Below are 20,239 nucleotides of genomic sequence, written 5' to 3' on the forward strand. Positions count from 1 at the left end.
TTTCTGAGTTGCTGCACATTGGGTAACAGGGAGGGCTGACAACCTAAGCTTAAACTCTACCCACATGCTCTAGAGCTCATCCTGGGCAAGCCAAGCTACTGGAAATGGGAACAAAACACAGAAAAAGCAGGTTTGCTCCTGTAAAGGGAGCTCTGATTAGCCAACTTCACATGGGTTGGGAAAGTTCTGGCTCTGGCAAGGCTCTAGGGATTGCCTCTGTGATCCTGGCTCTGGCTGCATTTCAGGAGGGAATGACTGACCCCAGAATTTACACCATGCTGTTGGATCTGCAGCTCACACCTGCACAGGGCCAGGGCAGGATCAGTCCCTACAAGACATCATCTGTCTGTTTTCAAAGTTCCCAGGCAAGGGGCTTGGTCTTGGAGTCTCCCGTAGAGAGTCTCCCTATTGCAAGATTTTTCTCAGGGGTTTGCTCTGAGGTTCCTCTTCCCTCTCAACTACTCTTTTAAAATAAAGGAGCCACTTCCCCAAAACCCAGCTCTGGCTTCTGAGACATGATTCCCCAAAGGCAGATTTTTGGGGCTTGTGCCATCTCAGCAGAAAGGGAGAGCAGGCAGTGGAGGTTCTTGATGCTGTCTGATGTGCACACGGAGGGCAGGGCTGGTGGTGAGCGCTGAATGTGATCAGCCTCCTGCCAGGTGACCCTTGGGCATCCTTTCCCCAGTGCCCAAAGCCTTTCCTTACATCCTGCTGCTCTCTACACCTTGTGCTGGGGCTGGGATCCTGCCTTGGCCTTGCTGCAGCCCCTTCCTGCCTTCCAGCACACCATCTCTCCCACTGGTTTTGCAGCCGCTTTTTCTGCCAGCGCAGGGCACTGAAAAGTGCTGGCACTGCCAAAAACCCTGTGTGCACTACGACTCCCCAAACATCCCTTTATTTTTATTGTTCTGTTAATTACTGTTTAAACTTTAATAAGTCACTTCGTCAGGAGGGGGGACCTGCAGTGAGGTTTCTGTGCAAACACTGGGCCCGGCAGTGACTCTAGTGTAACATAACCCTTTATACAATGTGGGAATGTTTAGACTGTAACAGAAACTTGTTATTTTAATGACAGTTAAAGGGGAAAAAAAGAGAAAGGAGCGAATGAAAAAGGGAAGCAAGTTTGTTGGGGAAATGGCTCATCTCAATCTCTCTGTCTGGCCTCTGTTCTCTTGGCTTTAATGATATCTGGATAAGGAGGCTTTATGGCTTCAGTTGAGGCAAGTCTTGTTCCCAGAGATGCCCTATACAAGGCAGTATGTGATCCCTTCAGTTCTGCAGGGTGAGGCCAGCAGTGGAGAGATGCTGATGGAAGCAGCATGCCTTGATTTTGCTCAGACACAGCAGCAGATGCCTAAAGCCAATTTGAGCTCAGTCTAATTATTCTGACCCACACAAGAGACTTTCCCCTTCTATTCAGAGCTTCTTCCACTGGTTAAGTTTTTAAGTAGCTGTGCTGACACAGATGCTGGCATGTCATACATAGGAGGGTCCAACATCCCATGGAAAAAATGGTCCTTGAAGCAAGAAGTTGTTTCAGTTTGACTCCTCAAATTGAGGCATCATGCAGACCTGAGAGAGGGAGAGAGCCTGGCTCACACTCTTGGCAGTGGGAGAAGACAGGATTCACAGGCATCCTTGATTTTGGACTGTGACTTCTGACATCTGCATTGCTTGGAGGTGGAGAGTGACTGTGCAGTGGCTGCTGTCCCCGCACCACAGCACTGAAGTCACCTCCAGGTTTGGCTTGGCTATATTTAGCACTCACTATAGACAAGACCATATAGAGTGATATATATGATCTGAAAACCTTCAACTCCTGCTGACCTCTGCTGCTACAGTGAAATCCCCCAAATCTGTACAGTCTGAGTGAGAAGTGACGTGAGACCAGGAGAAGGGAGAGCTCCCATGTTTTCCTTGACAGAATTCCACGTTCCCCCCTCCCCAGGCTGGTCACCAGTCCCTGGCAGGCAGGGCTATCCTCTGGGAAGCTCAGCTTTTTCTGCCAGGCCTGGCTGTTGGGCCCACAGGGAATGAGGGTAAAGAGGATATGGGGGTGCAGACTGGGGCACAAGAGCTTTGCAGGAGATGCTGGGAAGGAGAAAGGTGGCATGGTGCTGGGAACTTAAGGAAAGAAGACAGGAGAAGAAGAGCACCCTAAGGCCAAGGCCAGCAACTGGGATGGGAAGGGGGGCACAAAGGGCAAAACTTTGGAGGGCAGGAGAGGTTAGGAGAGTGTGGGGTGTAAGGAGCACTTAGCTGAGAGAAAGACCCTTCCTCAGGTGCCCCCTCATTCCCAGGGATTCAGTTTCTCTTTGCAGGGCTCCTCTCTTCTCTTTGCCAAGTTTCTGGCTAGAACAGGAGCCTGGGGGACTTGCACTCCATGAAGCTTTTTGGTGAGGATGAGTGTAGGATGGAATGGGAGGGGATGAAATCATGGGCCTCTGGGGAGTGTGTGTTTTCCCAAGTGGGTGAGCATGCAGGGAGCAGGCCAAAACAGTTCATGCTTTCCTCACCCACTGCTGGGGTTGTGATTGTTATTGATTGGGTTTGCTGTTCTCGGCACTTTGTGTTTTTCCAGCTGAGCATTGGCTGCCCCTGGAATTTTTTATTTTTTTTTTTTACCCTGTGCCTTAGTTCAAATACGCACAAACATGGCAGATGGAGCAAGTGCATGCCCAGGTCTGTGCCAGCCAGCACTGCAGGGGCTGAGCCTGCACTGGGGCTGCACAGGGCTGGGAGAGTGCAGGGATGTGTGAAAGGTACCAGTAATGTGCAGACCTGCTGTCAGTAGGATTAAATTCATAGGTGTGTATTATCTCTGGATGTATGTCATACAGAAAGGTAAAGAAATCTGCTCTTGTATGGAAACTACTGTCAGGGTTCATGTTGGAGCCAATAACAGGGACATGCACAGAGATTCCCACGCCTGGGCATGTACAGTGTATAGCTGGCTTAGGGTGCATAAACTCCAGCCTCCAAGCCAAAGGACCAAGAGAATGCTAGCTGCAGAGATAGTTTTGTTTCATTTTCAACATGTGGTCATGACTTTCAGACCCCACCAAGCCCCTCATGTCGGGCTGTTCTCCCTTCACCCGTGCGCTCGTTGTCCGTCCTCTGCAGAGCTGTGCCTGCTTGTGGGGCCAGTGGCAGGAGCTATCCCTTCAGGAATGGTATTTTCCAGGTTCCTCTGTGAGGCCAAACATGTCCCAGCTGCAAAAATAACCAGTCTGTATATCCTGTGGAAACAGGAGCAGCAGCGACACATCTGTCTGGTCTGGGCTGAGCTGGGTTGTAACTAATGCCCCAAAGGGGCATCAAGCGGCTGCAAGCTCCTTGTCAGTGTGCAGAAGCCCAAAATAGAGACCTCTGGGGAGGACTGGCCCCTTGGAGGGTGAAGCTCTGCAGCAGGCAGAGCAACAGATACCTCTGAGCCTCTTGCAGGACCAGTGTGTTCCAGCAAGACATTAATATTGACTGGCTTCCCAGGCCCAGCTCGGGGCGCGCAGGCTGCTGGCGTGGCCGGGTGCACGCATCCCCAGAGCAGCCCCAGCCCCTTCCTGGCTGCCTCCCGCCTCCCCCGTGGCCATGGGGTCACTTTGGTTGGAGAGCACAAGCAGAGCTCAAGGATAGAGCCCCCTGGACGGAGCCAAGGAGCCACCGAGTAAAAACGCTGAGGTTTTCCTTTTCTGTACAGCGCGTTTCCCTAAATTGCCTTTGACTGTGTGCATCGCTAATGAAAGTTTATGCCCTTGTTAGAAGGACAGGCAGGTCCATTCCAGTTAGGGCTGGGTCTATCCTTCTGCCAACTGCCCTCCCCAGCACACACACACTCTCTCGCTCACTTGCTCTCCCTGGTGAATAAGTAGAGGCTGTTATAAAAAAAAAAAAAAAGAGAGAGAGAGAGAGAGAGGCAAAAAAAGAGGAGGGGAAAAAAAATTTCCATATTTGTGTAAGTTGCTTTAAAAGCATTTTATCATGTCATAAAAAAAAAGGAAAGTACTCTCGGAAATTGATCCTGCACAAGAGCCCATTGGACAGAAGGACGTTGGGATGTTAATGGCTATTTTGCTCCAGGGTGGCTTATTAAAAAATTTATACATAAATGCTTAAAATTGCATAAATTATTTAAAAAAAAAACATAGTAAGCAATTTGCAATCCCCATCTACTTTTCCTCTTTTTCTTTCCCTCATCATTCTTTTCTTCCATTCTTTCCTACCAAAAGAAAAAAAAAAAATATTCCTTTGCACTTCTCTTACCCTTGTCCCCTCCCTGTCTGAAAATGTGATGTGCCCAAAATTGTACTGTGGGTAAAATAAATACAATCTTAAATGCTACCTGCCTCTGACCAGCAGAGCTATCTGTGAGGGGGAAAAGAAAAAAAAAAGAAGGGGAGAAGAAAAAAGAAAAGAAAGAAAGAAGTTTGGATATGATGAGTGTTTCTCGCAGGCGTGGAATGTCACCCACATATCCTGGAGATTGTACTGGGGAGGTTTATGATGGTTTCCCATTGATTTGTTTCCCCGACGCAGCTGCCGACCTCTATTGAGGGACAAACATAATCAGCACTGACGCAAATTAGATGGTTATTCGTTTTGAAAATTGACAGAAAAACAATAAAAAAGATGAAATGCTCCCAAATCAATAGATATAATGAAATTCAAATAATCCGAGAGATGAGGTCTCCATGGCAACTGATAATGTGGAAAAGAAAACAATTTAATAAAGGACAGACACACTTTGAAAACAGATTGGGCAAAGGGAAGGCGGGGGGGCGAGGGAGCAAGGGGGGCTGTGGGTTGGGTGGTGGTGGGAGGGGGCAGCGGGAGGAGGTGGTGGTGGGGAGCCAGAGCCACTGCCTCTCCGGTTGGTTAGCAGTGCTGTAGTGAAGGATCACTGTCCATCCCAAGGACGCTTGCCATAATTAAGAGAGGCTTTCGGTCCAGAAAGTGCAGATTCAGGTTTTAATACACAAAATTATTTCAGGAGCACTGAATCGGAAAGTCGTTTGTTATGACCTTCCTGAGAGGCCTGGAGCAGGGCATGTTGGAGGCGCGGCGGCTGAGCCAGCTGAGTTATGGCATATTTGTGTTTTTATAGTGCGGAGGGGAGGGGGAAGGGGGGAAGAAGGTTAAACAGTATTTACAGCTCAGTTGTTTTCAGAAAGGAAAGAGAAATAGAGTTCATGAAAAGATGCGAGTGGAAGAGAGAGGGAGAGGGAGAGGGAGAGATCCCCTGCCCGGCACACACACTCTGCTGGGACGTCAGCTCCATGAGACATTCCCCGGTGCTCTGTTTAAGGTGTGAGGTGCCGATGGGCTGGGGGTACAGAGGGGCTCTTTGGTGGGATGGGGAATGTGTCTGTCCCTGCTGCAAGTCTGGCTGCAGGGTCCGGCAGGGAGTCCGCTGTCTCCTCACTCCTAGCTGCAGAACCAGCTGCATCTGGTGTGCGGGCTCACGTGGAGCGTGTGGTGTGCGTGTGGGTGCTCTGCTCACACCGGCCCTGCTCCGCGCTGGTGCTGGCTGCACTGTGGCTGCTGCGGGCGCTGCCTGGGTGCTGCGGGCTCTGTGGGGTGCTGGCTGCGTGTGCGGGGCTGAGCCAGGTGCGTGCAGGCTGCAGGTGCCGTGTCTGTCTGTACATGTATGTACGTGCAGATGTGACACCTGTACAGTCACAGCTACACGGGCTGGTGTGCATCAGCGTGTGCATACGGTTGTGTGTGTTTGTGTGGAGGGTCGTGTGTGCCTCTGCATGGGATGGTGTACCTGCACGGCCACGTTTCTGTACACGTGTGTGTTCCCACGGAGGGGTGTTTGCACTCGGGGATAGCACAGGCACATGGATGGGCTCACAAGGACATAGGAGATAAGAAGATGAGCCCTAATGACCAGAAGGAAGAGCAACAAAAAGCAAGACATGGAATTAGAGTGGTGTGAGCACTGGGAAGCGTGGGGTGAGTGCCCACATGGCCCAGCCAATGGGGTTGCTCTCCCGTGCTGTTCTGACAGGACTGCTGAGTTAACAACTCAGGCATGACCCTCTGCTTTCACACCAGAGCTCTTTCTCCTCTCGCCTGATCATTCCTTCCAACAGGATGGAAGCATTCTCCTAACCACACTGCACTGCACAGTATCTGCAGGTTGCAGACATCTTCAGGGATTCAGAGAGCCCCTGAGCTCCCAGTACGGTGTGTAATGGGTACCTGCTCTGGATTCACAAAAGGGTTCAGCCCCACTTGGGGATCACAGAAACTTCTCAGGGCGCTGAGTGCCCCCTTTGCTCACCCAGCCCAGAGCAGTTACCTGCTCACATACAGCTCAGGCAGCAGCCAGGGGCTGTGGAGAGGACATAACATGAGCTGGAAGGCTGAGATGCTCTGGTTTGCTCTTTGTGTGCAGCCCTTGTTGAGGTTTTACTCACCTCCTGCAGGCTGACACACTGATTTACTTTGCAGGACCTTGAAAGACCACAGTAATGAACTTTATCTGGCCCTGCATTTCTTAGTGGTGCAACAAGCGTTCATGCTCCCAACTCCTATTTAGCTCCCGACTTCCCACTGCAGTTAATTAGCAGTCTGCATTCTTTGTAAGGTCTGAGCTTAATAGTGCTGAAAGGGATTGCAAATTGCTCTTAAACTGCCGACCAACTACCAAAGGGTCAGAGGGACCCTATTTTAGGAGCTGGCTCACTTAACCCCTGCCCTCGGTTAGGGATGAGCCCAGCCTGACACCAGGGAGATGCTGTCCCCTGACTTGCACCTTGGTGGTTTCGGGTTCTCTGTGAAATCCCTCATTAAAGACAGTCATCAAGAGAAACTGATGAAACTTTGAGCAATTCCCTTCTGAATCTGTCCTTTAAGAGATCTGTTGTCTCTCCCTGGTCCTTTTTGTTTCCTTAGTGTCAGGTATTTGCTGCCAAGTCTGGTGTCCTCTTGCTCACAGCTCTGTGTTTCCCTGCACCCCTTGCCTTGACTCCTTCAGTCTTCAGAGAGGGGTCTCTGCAGTGTTTCCAAGAGGCTCATGTCTTGGCCTCATCTTCATTCCTTGGGAGCTGGCTCCCACGTGAGGTAGCAGGCTTTGCTCCAGAGGCTTTCCCAGCCCTCTGCTTCCACCACCCCTTCCTTCCCTCTCTGCACCCGCTCTGTCCTCCTGGCGAGCACTCCAGAGCCCTCCGTGCTTCTGGGCTATGGAGAGGTGAAGTTGGGCACTGTGTTTGCATTTAGTTGCCCCGACAACACATCTGGCTTCACAGGGAGTCTTCTAAGGGCCACAGGGAACCTGCAGGGACCTGAGGGTGATGAGCTATTACTCTTCACTCTCCCTTTCATGTCTTTTTCCCCTTGGTTTTCTTCACAACCTGTGGGGAGATTGATGGCAGGATTGTGATGTAGATGTTAGCAGTTCTGCTTGATTTATAGAGTTACTTAGGCTGAGTGAGGCTACTTATGCTCCTCTGGATAGTAAACCTTTTAACCGGACTAAAAAATTAATAACAAATAAATAAGACAAGGAAGATAAACTAGATCAGAAAAGCTGATCCTCTTGGCTTTATGTTATCTGAAAGAAAGATGGTGAGGACAGAAGGCTCCCTCCCAGGGAGCTGCTGCTCAGCCTGGGGAGCCCAAGACCCTGCTCACTGCATTGGGTTGGAGCACTGAGAACAGGTTTTCATAGGAAGGAAACCGCTGAAATGTCTTATCAAAGATCCTGCATTGACAAATGAACTAGGAAGTTTGCTGCAGGACACAAGGGACTTTTGAGCTTCAATCTGTCCTCTTTCAGTGCTTTTCCTCTGCTGTTACTCAATTTGCAATAGTACCTAAATTGCAAAGGCACTGGGCCCGCTAAGCTGGGCAAGAAATCCTTTCCCAGTGGGTGATCCATGAAGGGGAGCCAGGGCAGAAGGGGAGCCTGTATGATGTCCTTTGCCCAAAGAGAAGGAACAGTAGCAGAGCAGGGAGCAGGATCAGAATTCCTGAGTTTGTTCCCCACTTTTTTCCCCTCTTCTTTACACTCGGCTCCTTTTGTTAATTGTAGAAGCTTCCTGTGTTACTTGTATGCAGAAAGGCATTCTTTTCTTGTCCTTTGGAGGTTCCAGGGCACACAAGTGCAGAGCAAGGCAAAGGCAAGGGCAGAGATGAGGAGCTTTGCCTTGGCACTGGGGTGAGAAGCAGACCCTGAGTGGCTCTCTCAGTGAGAAAGCTGAGAGAAGCTGGGGGTAGAAAAGATCAAAGCACATTTAGAGTAATTTTTGGGATCTGCCCAGGAAAAGGTCCAGAGGTGCATTACTAAAGAGCTGTGAGGAAGGATTAGTCCTGTCCTTGCTCGAAGTTGAACCACTTTCCCCCCCAGCTGTGCCAAATGCCTGTGAAGAGCTGGTGGAGCAGGTCAGCGACGGGTGAGAAAGGAGTGTCAGAGGAGCCCGGGGCTGAGGCAGAGGGGCCGGGAGGCTGTCCCCTTCAGCCACCGAGGGGACGAGGGCGCAGCCCTGGGCTGGGCTGCGGCAGGGCAGCCGAGGAGGCAGCACAGTGCTGAGCATCTGAAGGTGTCCATCCTGCTCTGCTGCCTGCCAGCCACCTCTGCTCTCCAGCAGGGACTCTGCGGACTCTGGAGGACTTTTTGAGTTGCAGCCCATTGCACCATTGCAGCAGGAGAGGCTGTGCTAGGGCCAGCTCACTCCTAGTGTGAGGTCTGCACTGCCTTTCTCTCCCTGGCCAGTGATATATGGCATAAATTAGGCCTCTGAAGGGGGATACTGCATCCTTAAGAAGAAATATGTCCTCATTTTTCTTAAACACCGTTTGCACTGAGTGAAATGTTTAGAAGGGACGCTGAGGGATAACTTTATTTCTTACTAGGGAGTTCAGAGCCGTTCAGTTAAACCCATAAAACACTGGGAGTAGGGAAGCTGACAGCCTGCCCGTGCATTAGAAAAGCCATTACTCATCTGGGGGAAGTTCACCCCATGCTGGAGCCTTGTGTTACCAATGGGGTGGTCTAGGGGAAAACACGGGATCATCTCCCTTGGCCATCTGAGGGGTCAGTAGGATGCTCAGAGGTGGAAAAGACTTCGTAACGATCCAGCACAGTGACATAGAGTGCTGATACAGAGACCCCAAAGCACTGGGTAAGGCTCACTGGAGGGTAATTGTCCTCACTCCCCTCCCCTGCATGGGGAAACTTAAGGCACAGAAAGCTGGGGAGACTGATGGCTATGCTGTGGTTGGAAACCAGGCGGGAAGCCAGCATTTCTGGCTCTTAATCCCCAGCTTGAATCACCAAAACCAAATTCTATTCCAGAGGCAAGGAGTGAAGGCCTGACCTCCTGCTCCGTTTCTGTCACAAAGCCATGTTCCCAAGTGGAGCCAAGAGTCCTGACTCCATCTTCATTGCACCAACGTGCAGCCCTTTCTTCCCAGTGGGATTTAGAAAACCTCCTGGAAGACGAAGGCAGGGGCTTGTAGATAATAGTAATGGGAATTCCTGTCTTGGCTGGTGGTTGGTGCTGTGGTGGGCTGCATTGGGGGTGGGGGTCTGCGAGCTCCTGCCAGAGCCCGCACCTGGCCAGCGCAGGCTGCCACCATTCCCCCAGTAAGTGGCTGTTCGAGAGGACAGGGCCACCCAGGGCACCCAGAGTCGTGGCAGACAAGGCATCGGCCACCAAGGGGGTGGTGACTTTCCCTTTGATATTTTATTTTTGGAGGCTTGACACCAAAAGATTTAATATTTGTTTGAAATGAGAAACAGTTCTCGAGTGAATTTGGAGAGCCTGGGAATTAATGTCAGACCCCCCTCCCCTCCCTCAACATCCCTCCTCCCCGTCAACTGAGTCCCCCCCTTTCAATTTCTGAAGCTTGCTGATTTGAATATTTATAAATATCAGTAAATTATTTATTGTAGCAATCTGCTGTGCCATTTCACCAATCGCCGTTAACACTTTAGGGCTTGCTCTTCAGGAGGATGCGACTGCAGGAGACGGGCACCTGGGGTGGGAAGCAGGCGCTGGGGAGAGGGTCCTGCTTGCCTGTCTGCGGTGCCAGGAGGGGTTCTCTCTGTGGGCAGCACTGGAAGGGTTGAGATGTTTGCAGGAGAGGATGGGGACCTTCTGTGTCCAGTACCAGGGGACACTGGGAGAGGACATGGCTAAAAAGGGAGGCTTTTATGTTGTCAGGAGAGGGCAGTGAGGGGGTGGCCCAAGGGGGTGGGCTGTTTGTGCCCTGTGACATGCAGGGACCTGGCCCTGACTTACAGCTCAGCACTCACTACTCTTCACTTGTAGTGTCTGTTCCCCTGAGGAAGAAAATTCCTCTTGGTTTCTCCTGTCCCATTCCCTCCTTTCAGAATTACACTCCTGCGCAGAAAACACACATTGCTCAGAGATGCTGTGGCTGTTTTCTGTTTGGGTAAAGGAGGGGCTCCCTGTGTTCATAAGCTCTTCTCCCAGAGAAGCCCCCTCAGCAGCACGGGAGCAGCCAAATGGCCAGGTGAGAAACAGGAGTAGCCCACCCAGCTGGCAGCCCTGCTGCAGGGCGCCAGGATCTCTGGAGCCCATGGCTTGCCCTGCTCTCAGGGCTGCACTGTCACCAGGAAATCACAGCTTAACTCTGCAGCTGAGAAGGATGAGCAAAGGGAAGCATATGGGCTTGCTGAAGGGAACTGGCACTGCTCTCTGCCCCTTTGGGCCAGGGCAAATACGGAGAAAAGTAGACCCTTGAGGGTCTATAAATGCCAGTGTGGTGGGCAGGAGAAAGTCGAGCCGTGAGGACTGCAGGCAGACCGTGCTCTGGCAGGTGCTGGCTGTGGGGACCAGAGCAGAGTCCCCAGCCTCTCCTCCCTGGTTTGTAGATGGGGTGTGTGGGGAGAGCCCTCATGGCTGTGGGAAAGCAGGGAGTGAAGCTGGCAGCTCTTGGGTAAGGACACCCTGGCTGCTCACTTTGTTTCTCCTCCCACGTCTTTGATTCTCCTTCTCCTGCCTGCCCAGTGCTGAGCTGGAGCCTGTCACGTCTGACTCTCGCACCGAGGGCTTTCCCCAGCTCCTTGCAGACACGCACAGGCGGGATCCATGCTTCCAGGGCAGAGGACGTTGTTAAAGAGCCTTTGTGAACTCCCCAAGGTCAGCCAGAACAGACAGCATCCACTAATCCAAGGTCATTTCCTGGGCTAAAAGCAATAAAATGTTTTATTGATAAACTGAAGAGGGGAGAATATGCACTAAATCCACTCTCAGACATTGTGGGCCATGCCTGGGATGTTCTGCCTTTGCCCTGGCCCTGGCTGGGGTAATACACAGGTCTTCATGCTGGAGGGAAAATGTTTTTTGGTAAGGGCTGAGCACTTGGCTGCCTTCCCTGCCTCCTCCCAGCATGTGGCTGGGCAGTGCCAGGGCATTGCTCCTTAGAAGCATGTTCCCAATGCTCCACTGGCCTTCTGCTGTGAAGGTTTGGCTCCATTTTAGGGACTGCAGCTCAAGTGTGAAGAGGCTCCAGTGTGCAGCATCCTCACCTCCCACCCCAGTGAGCCATGCTGCCCTCCCTGATTGGGACTACTGGGCAGACTGGAGTCTCTCCACTCAAGTTCACACCACAGTGGTTAAAAAAAAAAAAAAAAAGGACTGTGCATGCATGTCAGCCCTCCTTTCTTCCCCCTCCCCGCCCCAAATAATGCTGTTAATAATTAATCGAATGAGAGCTTGCAGCTCCTGGAAAGCTGGCAGTGGGACCTCCCTCCTGAACGGAGCTGCTCAGCTGGGCTTAAAACTCTTCAATAGGAATATGAAAGCTCCATCTGTTCGACATACCCGGCCTTCTGAAGTGACAACGCTGTCCCTCCCCAGCCAGCACCCTCTCCCCCCAGAACGGGCCCTCCTGCCCCAGGGGCAGGGGTCTGCCCTGCGCCCTGGCTCTTCCCACAGCAGCAAGCTCCTGCTGTTACCCTCCACCCATGCCAGCTGGTTCATCCAGCTCCCATAACGCCCTTTTTTCCAGCTGGGACCCTTCCTCCCCTCTGCCAGGGTGTGTTTTCATTAACCCCATGCTAAAGCCAGGCTTGGGCTCTCTCCTCCTCTCCCTGCAAAGCTGGATTTATCTGTATAGCAGTTTGCCCCTTGGCTGGGATGGCCCGTTTCTGTCCAGGCTGCAGATCCTTTTGTTCCTGCACGCCATGTGTCCCCCACAGCCCGTTTTCTCCCTCGGGGGAGGCAGGGCTAAGCCGTGCCCAGCTTGCAGCACCGCACTGGGGAGCTGATGGGTGAGCTGGTGCTGTTGCAGGGCTGCATGGAGGGAGAGCCAGGGTCTGCATGTGAGGTGCTGGCAGCACGTGGGGACCCAGGGCAGGGGGTGAAGCAGGGGCAGCAGCCTGGGCTGACAGGGCAGCAAAATGGCAAGGTGAGCTATGTCCACCTCTCTGCCAGCCCTGGTTGCAGCAAGATCTACCTTTCCTTCAAAGTGAGGATTGCCATCAAGATGGCACAGCGATGGGTACAGAGGGGGGAAGAGCCTGTGTCTCCTCGAAGGGTGTGGAGAGGGGGAAAGAGGAGTAAACTCCCGGTGGCATTGTTTTCAGAGGAAGTGCTCAGTGTAAATAGAGCTTGTGGGAGAGTTTGTCCCGGGCAGAGATGAAAAGTCCGTGTGACAGGATCAGGTTATAAATGGCTTCCTTAGATTGATGTGAAATCAAAACATTTCTATTTAGACGAAGAAAATGAAGGGGGATGTTTACTTAGCCTGGAATCTTTAAACAGTGATTTGGGGTGGGGAGCTCGACCTGGGGGGAGGGTGCCTCTGCCTGGCTTCTGGGATCTGGCAGTGCCGACCTTCGGCAGATACAAAGATTCCTCATCCAAGAGCTCAGCTTCTTTCCCTCTGCCCAAGAGAATGAAACACAGGTGCTCTGGTCTCCTCCAACCTGAGGCTCCTGTTCAACATTTCTCTGTAAGAAGGGCTTCCCTTCTGCTCGTGGACTTGACAGCCTAAAAGAAAGGAACGGGAATCTGCCTCCCGTTCCATAGACAAGGAAGTAAGGGAATGAAAAGATAAAATGTGTCCAGACTTGGAGAGAGGTGGTTGCAAGGTTGGCAGGAGGAGCTGGAGGTTCTGATTTCCACCTATATTGGAATAGGTGAGATATAGAGCCCTGGTATTTCAGAGCAAGTCCCATTCCAGGAAGGTGTCTGGGAGGGTTAGTTCTATAGATCAGGGAAGTGGCATGTTTTCAGAACTTGCTTCATTTTTAGCTTAAACTTTGGGAAAAGATTCTCAAAATGTTAAAGAGAAAAAATCCCAAACAAAAGAAGGGAAAGGAAAGATGCCAAGGGGCAGGGCAGGAGCTGGGGGGCAGAAGCTGGAGAGGTAAAGGGACAAAGCCAGGGTGTGTGAGATGGAAGGAGGCAGAGCAGGAATGGAAGACAAGTTGCAGGCTCCCTGGAATTGCTGCATACACGGCAAGTGCAGCCTCAGGAACGTCTGTTCCTCTTTTCCTTTGAATAAATATTTATATATTCATTTGCCAGCTGGTGCACACACTTGGCTGCTCACCTCCAGACCAGAATAATGGGATCTGCCTTCCTGGCAGAAAGGGGTAGGGCAGTGAGGATTTGGGCTGCCGAACGTCTGCCTCCCAGTTATCTCCAGCTGCGAGCGGTGCTGATCTCACCAGTTAAGTAGGGCTGGCTATCGTGAGAACATGGACAGGGAATCACCAGGCAGTGTTTGGGAGAGAGGCTGGTGATTCCGTGCTGACCCAGTGCCCTGGCCCCGGGTAGGCACCGCATGGAGGCTCTGTCCCAGCCACCTGCAGCCAGCGGGGCTCTCCTGGCCCTTGGCCTGAGCCCACAGGCATGAGCTGTAGGTGTCCTGGCCAGGCTCCACTTGGAGCTCACAGCAGCCTCCTGAGATTCCCTCTGCGGTACCAGTTGGACACAGGATCAGCCTTCACTTTGAGCCCTAAATAGTGGGAATGCAATTGGAAGGGAAGGTGCCAGCAAATAAAGACTTGCAGCTTTATGGGCATCTGCCTGTGCCCATCTGTACGTGCGAGGGCTGCAGGCTTGTGTTGGGGAATGTGTGAAAAAAGGAATGCGTGGGGGAAGGCACAGGAATGTATTTTGGGGAGATGGGACTCCTTAACCTGTACATGTAGGACTGTGTTTACGGAGTGTGCCAGCGCATACACACAGCTCTTTGAACAGCTGTAATTTCTAGATGGGGAGGTACATGTTTGGGAGCATGGTGTGCTTTCCCTTCGTGAAAGCATGATTGCACGTAGGTGTTAGTGCCGGGGGGTGCGTTTGGAAAGTGGAGGAGTACATTTTGCCTCCCTTTGTGTGGGGGGCTGATATATTTGTCGGGGGGTTATTTTTCTTGCGCTCCTTGACAGGGAAGCGTGTCTGAAGCTGTCAGGAGTTTACGCTAAGCAGCCACTCTCTGGCTGTTGGACAGCAGGTCTAAAGTTTCAGTCTGTTTGTATTGGGCTGTCATGTTACGGGATTAGGGGCTGTCACAGTGGCTTCTGGGTGCATTGTAGGGGGTCTGATTAATCTCACTGTGCTTCTGTGGAGCAGCACCTCTGTGCTGGTGACAGGGAGGTGTGAGCTGAGCTGCCACGAGGGAGTCCTGTGCAGTAGAGGAACCCGTTCTCATCATTTGAGGTCTGGAGACACATTCTGTTCGCTCTACATGTGGCCCCTCTTTCAGCACAATGTAAAATCCAAGACCCCATTCTGGAGGGACCTCCACCTCCAACCATATCCCCTCAGTAACTCTTGTGGCATGTGTGAGCAGCTTTTTATTGAGTGGTCTTCCTGAGCCCCGGAATGCAGGGCAGGGTCTGCCTTGGCTCTGGGGGAAGAGCCAGGCTGTGTGCTCATTGCAGTCCTTTAACCCTGCTTAGTCTGGGCATCTCTCAGAGGTATCAGAAATAAAGAGAAAAAAGAGACAATGCAACTGCTTTAGAATAATTATTTTGCTTTTACTTGGGATTGAACCTTGTTAATTGTTGGTGCAATAATTATGCAAGTGACTCTGATAGAGACCATTTAGTTCAAGCTGCTCCATGACCTTGAAGTTAAGACCTTACCTTCTTCCTCTCTCCCCCCACCTTCTCTCACCCCTCCTTTACTAGCTGTCACATATGAATAAACTACATTAAAATAACAAACTCACACTAATTAGCTGATTGTGCTGGGAAGTATGAGAGCAGAATTTCCTGTGTGCGAGAGTGAGCAGGCAAAGGGGCCTGATCAGGCAGTGCCAGCCCACAGCGATTTTCTCCATACTACTGTGACACACAGTCTAGTCGTGGTGCTCCAGCACACACACTTTGCCAGGGCTCCTGTCCTCCACACTGGCTCTTTTAGGTGCATACTGGTTTTCTTCTCTGAGACTATGCACAAACTCTTTTAGGTGAATTCCTCACTGTCCCTAGGGATAGGCTTGGGAAGCTGTTGTTCTTGCTAGAGATGCTTGGGTGCAGTCACTGGCTGGTGTGGTTTTGGCACTCACTACACCCGGGATAGAGCTAGGCACCTAAAGCAGGTGGTGCTGCAGTCTGAAGGAGAGGGCAATCCAGGTTTTAACAAACTCGTACCTTGCCTCAGCCAGGAGCAAAGGTTGGTGCCGTGCTCACCTGCCTGAGAATGTTTGGGGTCTTTTAAGGCCAGTTCTGTCCCAGCACAAATAAGTGCCTGTTTCTTGTGGCCAGTGGCATATTTTGGTCCCAGCAGATTCAGAGGATGCTTCCCAACGAGCTCTTCTGGTTGGGCTTCCACTCATTGCTTAGGAAGCACATAGTAGCTCCACCTTTCCAAGGATGAGACTGGCCATGCTTGAAAGCCCAGTGGGTTGGCACCATCCTTTTGCTGTTTGGGTTCAAGTTGTCTGATCCCACTAATGCCCTTCCTTGCTTCTTTCTCCTCTCTCTTCCTAGCTGAAAGAACTATATGCACTGACGCAGCCTCAGGAAAACCCGCAATGGCTGCCAAGCGCAAAGGCGGCCTGAAGCTAAATGCCATCTGTGCCAAGCTGAGCCGCCAAGTCGTCTTTGACCACGGGGGAGCTGAGCAGGCACGTGTGGACAAGGGGCCACAGCAGGAGAGCAGCAACAAGGACCTGCCCCAGCCCGGGACCAAAGAGCTGGGGACAGAGTTTTCAGATGGACTCAGCTGCGTGCAGAAGATCGAGGAGGACAAAAGGAGGGAGGTGATCGAGAAGTGGGTGAACGGAGAGTACAATGAGGAGCCCTTGCTGGGGCGAGCAGAGGGCAAGGAATGTAAGAGCACCGAGAGCACAGAGGTGCCCCCTGAAGGGGTTTACATGGTGCAGCCCAAGGGCTGCAGCGACGAGGAGGATAACGGGGACGAGGCAGACGCTCTGAGGGGCTCACAGGATGGCAACTTCTTGGATGACAGGGATTCAGATGGGCCAGGAAAGGACGATGCCTACCGGTCCTCCAGTGGCGAACCAGGCTCCAAGCTGGGGGCAGGAACCACCTCAGGTAAGCCCTCTATCCCCTCCATTTCCTGACACAGGGCAGCTTCAGAGTTACATTTTCTGTGTCCATGGCACCTGGCAGCCAAGGGGAAGGGTGAGAGCCCTGAGCCCCTTGCAGAGCCTGTCATTTTGCTCTTGGGACCATACAGAATTTGCCTGTGGCTCAGCCTCCCCTTCCCAAGAAGGGTGGTGTGAGGGTGGACGTGGCTGGATAGTTCTTTCCAGACCACAAATCCCTGGGTAGGGCAAATAAGCCTCCAGACTCCTTCCCACCACTCAGATGGCCGTAGCTGTGGTGAGTGCTGGTTTCCTGGTCTTGTATTCCCATGAAAGCAAAGAGAAGCAGAGATTTGTCTTGTGACAGATCCCAGGTGGATCCTGCAGGGTGTCCACACACAGGCTGGCTGGGTTATCCAGTCACCCTCAAGGCCACCCGTGGCACCTTGATCGGTAATTGCTGGCCGTAGCAGGCCCAGGCTGAGCTGGGAGCGGGCCAGGAACTCACTCTGGCAGGGCTGCTGCCTCTTCCACAGCTCCCGAGCCCGATGCCGAGCCCCGGCCTGCAGGGCCTCGGGTGAGCAGAGCGCGGGGAGGCCCCGGGACGGGCGGGCCCCGGGACGGAGCAGCGCCGGCATGAGGGCTCTGGAAGGAACGGCCGCCCCCCGAGGTGTTCCTCCAGGGACCGGACCGGACCGGGGGGAGCCTGCGGGAGGCTGAAGCGAGCCAGGGCAGGGCTGGGGTGGTCCCCGGAGAGCCCCTAGAGAGCCACCTAACAGTGAATGTCGCGATCCCTTCTTTGTGGTGCTTTGTGGTGCCTGGGCCGGGCGGGGGGGCTCAGGCGATGCTCGTGTGGTGGTATTGTCTCCCCTCACGAGGGGCCCAATCCTTGAGCTTTGCCCATCCTGAGCTCAGGATCGAGCCGGTGAAAATGCTGCTCCCAAACCAAAGTTTCTCCCACCATCTCGTGTGTTCTTCCTCTGGCTGTGTGTTTCCTATTTTAGATTGCTTCTGCTTTATTTTTTGTGGCTCATTCAAAAGCTGAGTTCAACAAGAGATGTTGGGGAAAGCCTCAGATGACTTTCTTGCTCCCTTTCTGATACCCAGGTTTCCCCCAGATTGATTTGAGGGGGTGTATGAGTGCTAAGCCTTGATAAAAGCTTTGGGTGAATTGAATTCTCTCAGTTAGAGCAGAGCAGTTCCCTCCCCATTTGTCACTCAGCCGGGCTGGATCTGTAATTGAAAGATCTTCCCCTAATCTGCTCCACCTGCACACAGCCCTCCCCTGATCTCAGCACTTTGTGAATCCATCAAACTTTCCTCCTTTTGTGTGTGCGCATGTTTTCCTCCTCCTGTTAATAATGCAGCTGAAACTCATCTCCGTCTGTCCGTTCCCCTTCTGGAGAGGCACATTCTCTAGTCTTCACGAGTTCAGTGGCAGCGCACATAATTATGCATATAAGATATAAACAGAGCTGTTTAATTATCCTTCGCCACATCAGTGACAGAGTAATTAACAAACATTGCAAGATCAATGAGGGAAAGTGTGACCTTCAGTTTCCTTTGATAGGAAAGCCCTTGTCGTTTCCAGACACAAGGTGATTGTGCCTGGACTCTGGTTTAGTTTGTTTTAATTCACACCACTCCACCCCACCTCACCATTTGCAGCTTTTATTTGCTATAAAAACTAAAAGGAGGGGAACTTAAATGTAAAAAAAAAAATGTTCCCAAACTAGGGAAGATGAAAAGAAGCCAAGGTTTCTCACTGGGGGAAGAGATTTAAGTAAAATACCTTTGCAGGGCTGTATTGTCAAAGGATTATGCAAAAATGGGTAACTATTTGGGAAGGGGGGGTAGCTGAAGCTGCATTATGTCTAAAGCAGGTAATGGCACATGAGGCGTCCAGTTTACATATAGAACCACGTGGGATTTGACTTGCAAACAGACGTGCTGCTGTGTCTTGAGCGTCTGCTTCAAGAACCTTGTTATAAATGTCATTTGCAACATTTCCCTGAAAGCACAAGAAACATACCTTGCCTTGGAAAGGACAAAGTTGTTTTCCTTTACTTTTTCTGTCAGTGTTCAGGAAATTAATTTTCAGCTGTTCATCACCAAGTCCTCTCAACACCTGACGTTACTGAATGTGAGCTAAACTTATTCCAGTGAGATTTGGAATTTCCTCTGTCAAAAAGGAGGAATTTTTTGTGGGAGTTGGGGGGTCTCAGGAGTCAGATGAAAGGAGAGGGATACAGATCTGCCCTCCTAGTCAAAGTGGCTTTGGGGGAGTCATCACAGAAACCTTGATTTGAAGATTCTGAGCACCGCTTGCTGCCCGTGAGAGTAGAGGGTACAGAGCTGACAGTGCTGAGCAGTGTTTAAAGCTGAGCCCATACTTGCCTCAGCTGGAAACTTGTGTGAAAATCAGGAGCCACACCGAAAACCAAATCCTACATCTAACAGGCTTTCTTGGTCAGTGGGAAAAGTGATCCTAATTATATGGGGATGAAAAGGGTTCCTGCTTCCCAGGGTCCTGGTGTGTACACACATTGTCCACTTTCTGGGGATTCAGCTAGTGCCCGTGCCAGTACCTCTCGTGGTCTGTTGCCAAATCCTGGGCACCTTTGTGTCCTTCCAGGCTGACAGGAAGGCTTGTTGTGCATCAGGCAGAAGTTCACAGAGACTCAGTCAATGCTATTCAAGCCTCATGCTTTGAAACAAGATGGAGTTTCTTTTCCAGCCTCCCCTGGGAACAACAAGATTAAGGAGTTGGTGCTCAGTCTTGCCCTGTGTGCCTCCTCCCTGGCCCACCTGGGAAGCACACTGAGAGGAGTCACAAAGCTGGTGTCTGTCAGGAGATGGGTGTCAGAAGCTGATCTGGATGTGCAGATATGTTTGCTCATTCATTCAGGCACCCTCTCTCGCCCACTGACCGGCCCATGCTTCTCTGTGCACATTTAAATATAGCAATGAGATTTCTCAGCGCAGTCTCTGACACAGATCCCTTTCCACAATTGCTCACTGACGCACACATCCCAGGCAGATTTTCCTACACATGTTCTTCACTTTGTCTGTTACATAGTGGGCTAAAGCAGTCGGAGTAGGAGCTTCCCCCTGTACAAGCTTTTGGATCTGCCTTTCTTTTCTTAGCTTCTTGGCTACGTCTCTTGGAATATTCATTGGCCCTATTTTCAACCAGGAGAGTTTTCTCTTCCTAATTTCCTGGGGAGACTTCACTTAGGAGAGCATACACGCCAAGTGACAGTTTCTTGCTCGTCATCCGGTATCCCCTAGGTCTATGTATTTTCCCTCCCAAGCAGAATAAAGGACAAAGCCCTGGCTGGGATGTCCCATCCCCCAGTATCCAGACCTTGCACTCCATTTGGGCTGTTTTGCTTTTCCTTCCATATATAGTGTGCTGCTGCAGGCTATTTTTAGCGCCTTTTTTGCTAGCTTCGGATCCTTTGTGATATGATAGCTGCTCTGAGACACACAGATCTCTGCTCTTTGGCAATGCCCACAAATGGAGAGCAGCGACAAGGGGAGAGGGAGCCCTTTATTATCACACAGGAAAGGAGAGGAAAATGTAGTGCAGCAAAGGGGGAGGAAAACACAGGGCTAATGCTTCCTGTGGCTTCCAGGAGTCCCCACAGGGAGTGTTTCCCAACTGTTGTCCTGCTTCATTTTTGTCTGTTTGTGGAAAAGAGGAGGGTTTTCTGTCAGTTAGGTAATATCAATTACCTCTTGACCGTTGTCTGAA

At 51.5% G+C, this 20,239-nt stretch overlaps 1 protein-coding gene across 26 annotated transcripts in view; it reads left to right on the forward strand.

The window, feature by feature from the left end:
- CASZ1 (castor zinc finger 1) overlaps positions 1–20,239 on the forward strand; it is a 192,573-nt gene that overhangs the window by 130,770 nt on the left and 41,564 nt on the right. For all 26 annotated transcript variants that reach the window (XM_038159655.1, XM_038159656.1, XM_038159658.1 and 23 more), the window contains one exon: positions 15,923–16,489. In XM_038159655.1, the coding sequence (XP_038015583.1) occupies positions 15,923–16,489 (567 nt within the window). The remainder of the gene's footprint in view (positions 1–15,922; positions 16,490–20,239) is intronic.

The sequence above is a fragment of the Motacilla alba genome, chromosome 21 (assembly GCF_015832195.1).
Source record: "Motacilla alba alba isolate MOTALB_02 chromosome 21, Motacilla_alba_V1.0_pri, whole genome shotgun sequence".
Lineage (NCBI taxonomy): Eukaryota > Metazoa > Chordata > Aves > Passeriformes > Motacillidae > Motacilla > Motacilla alba.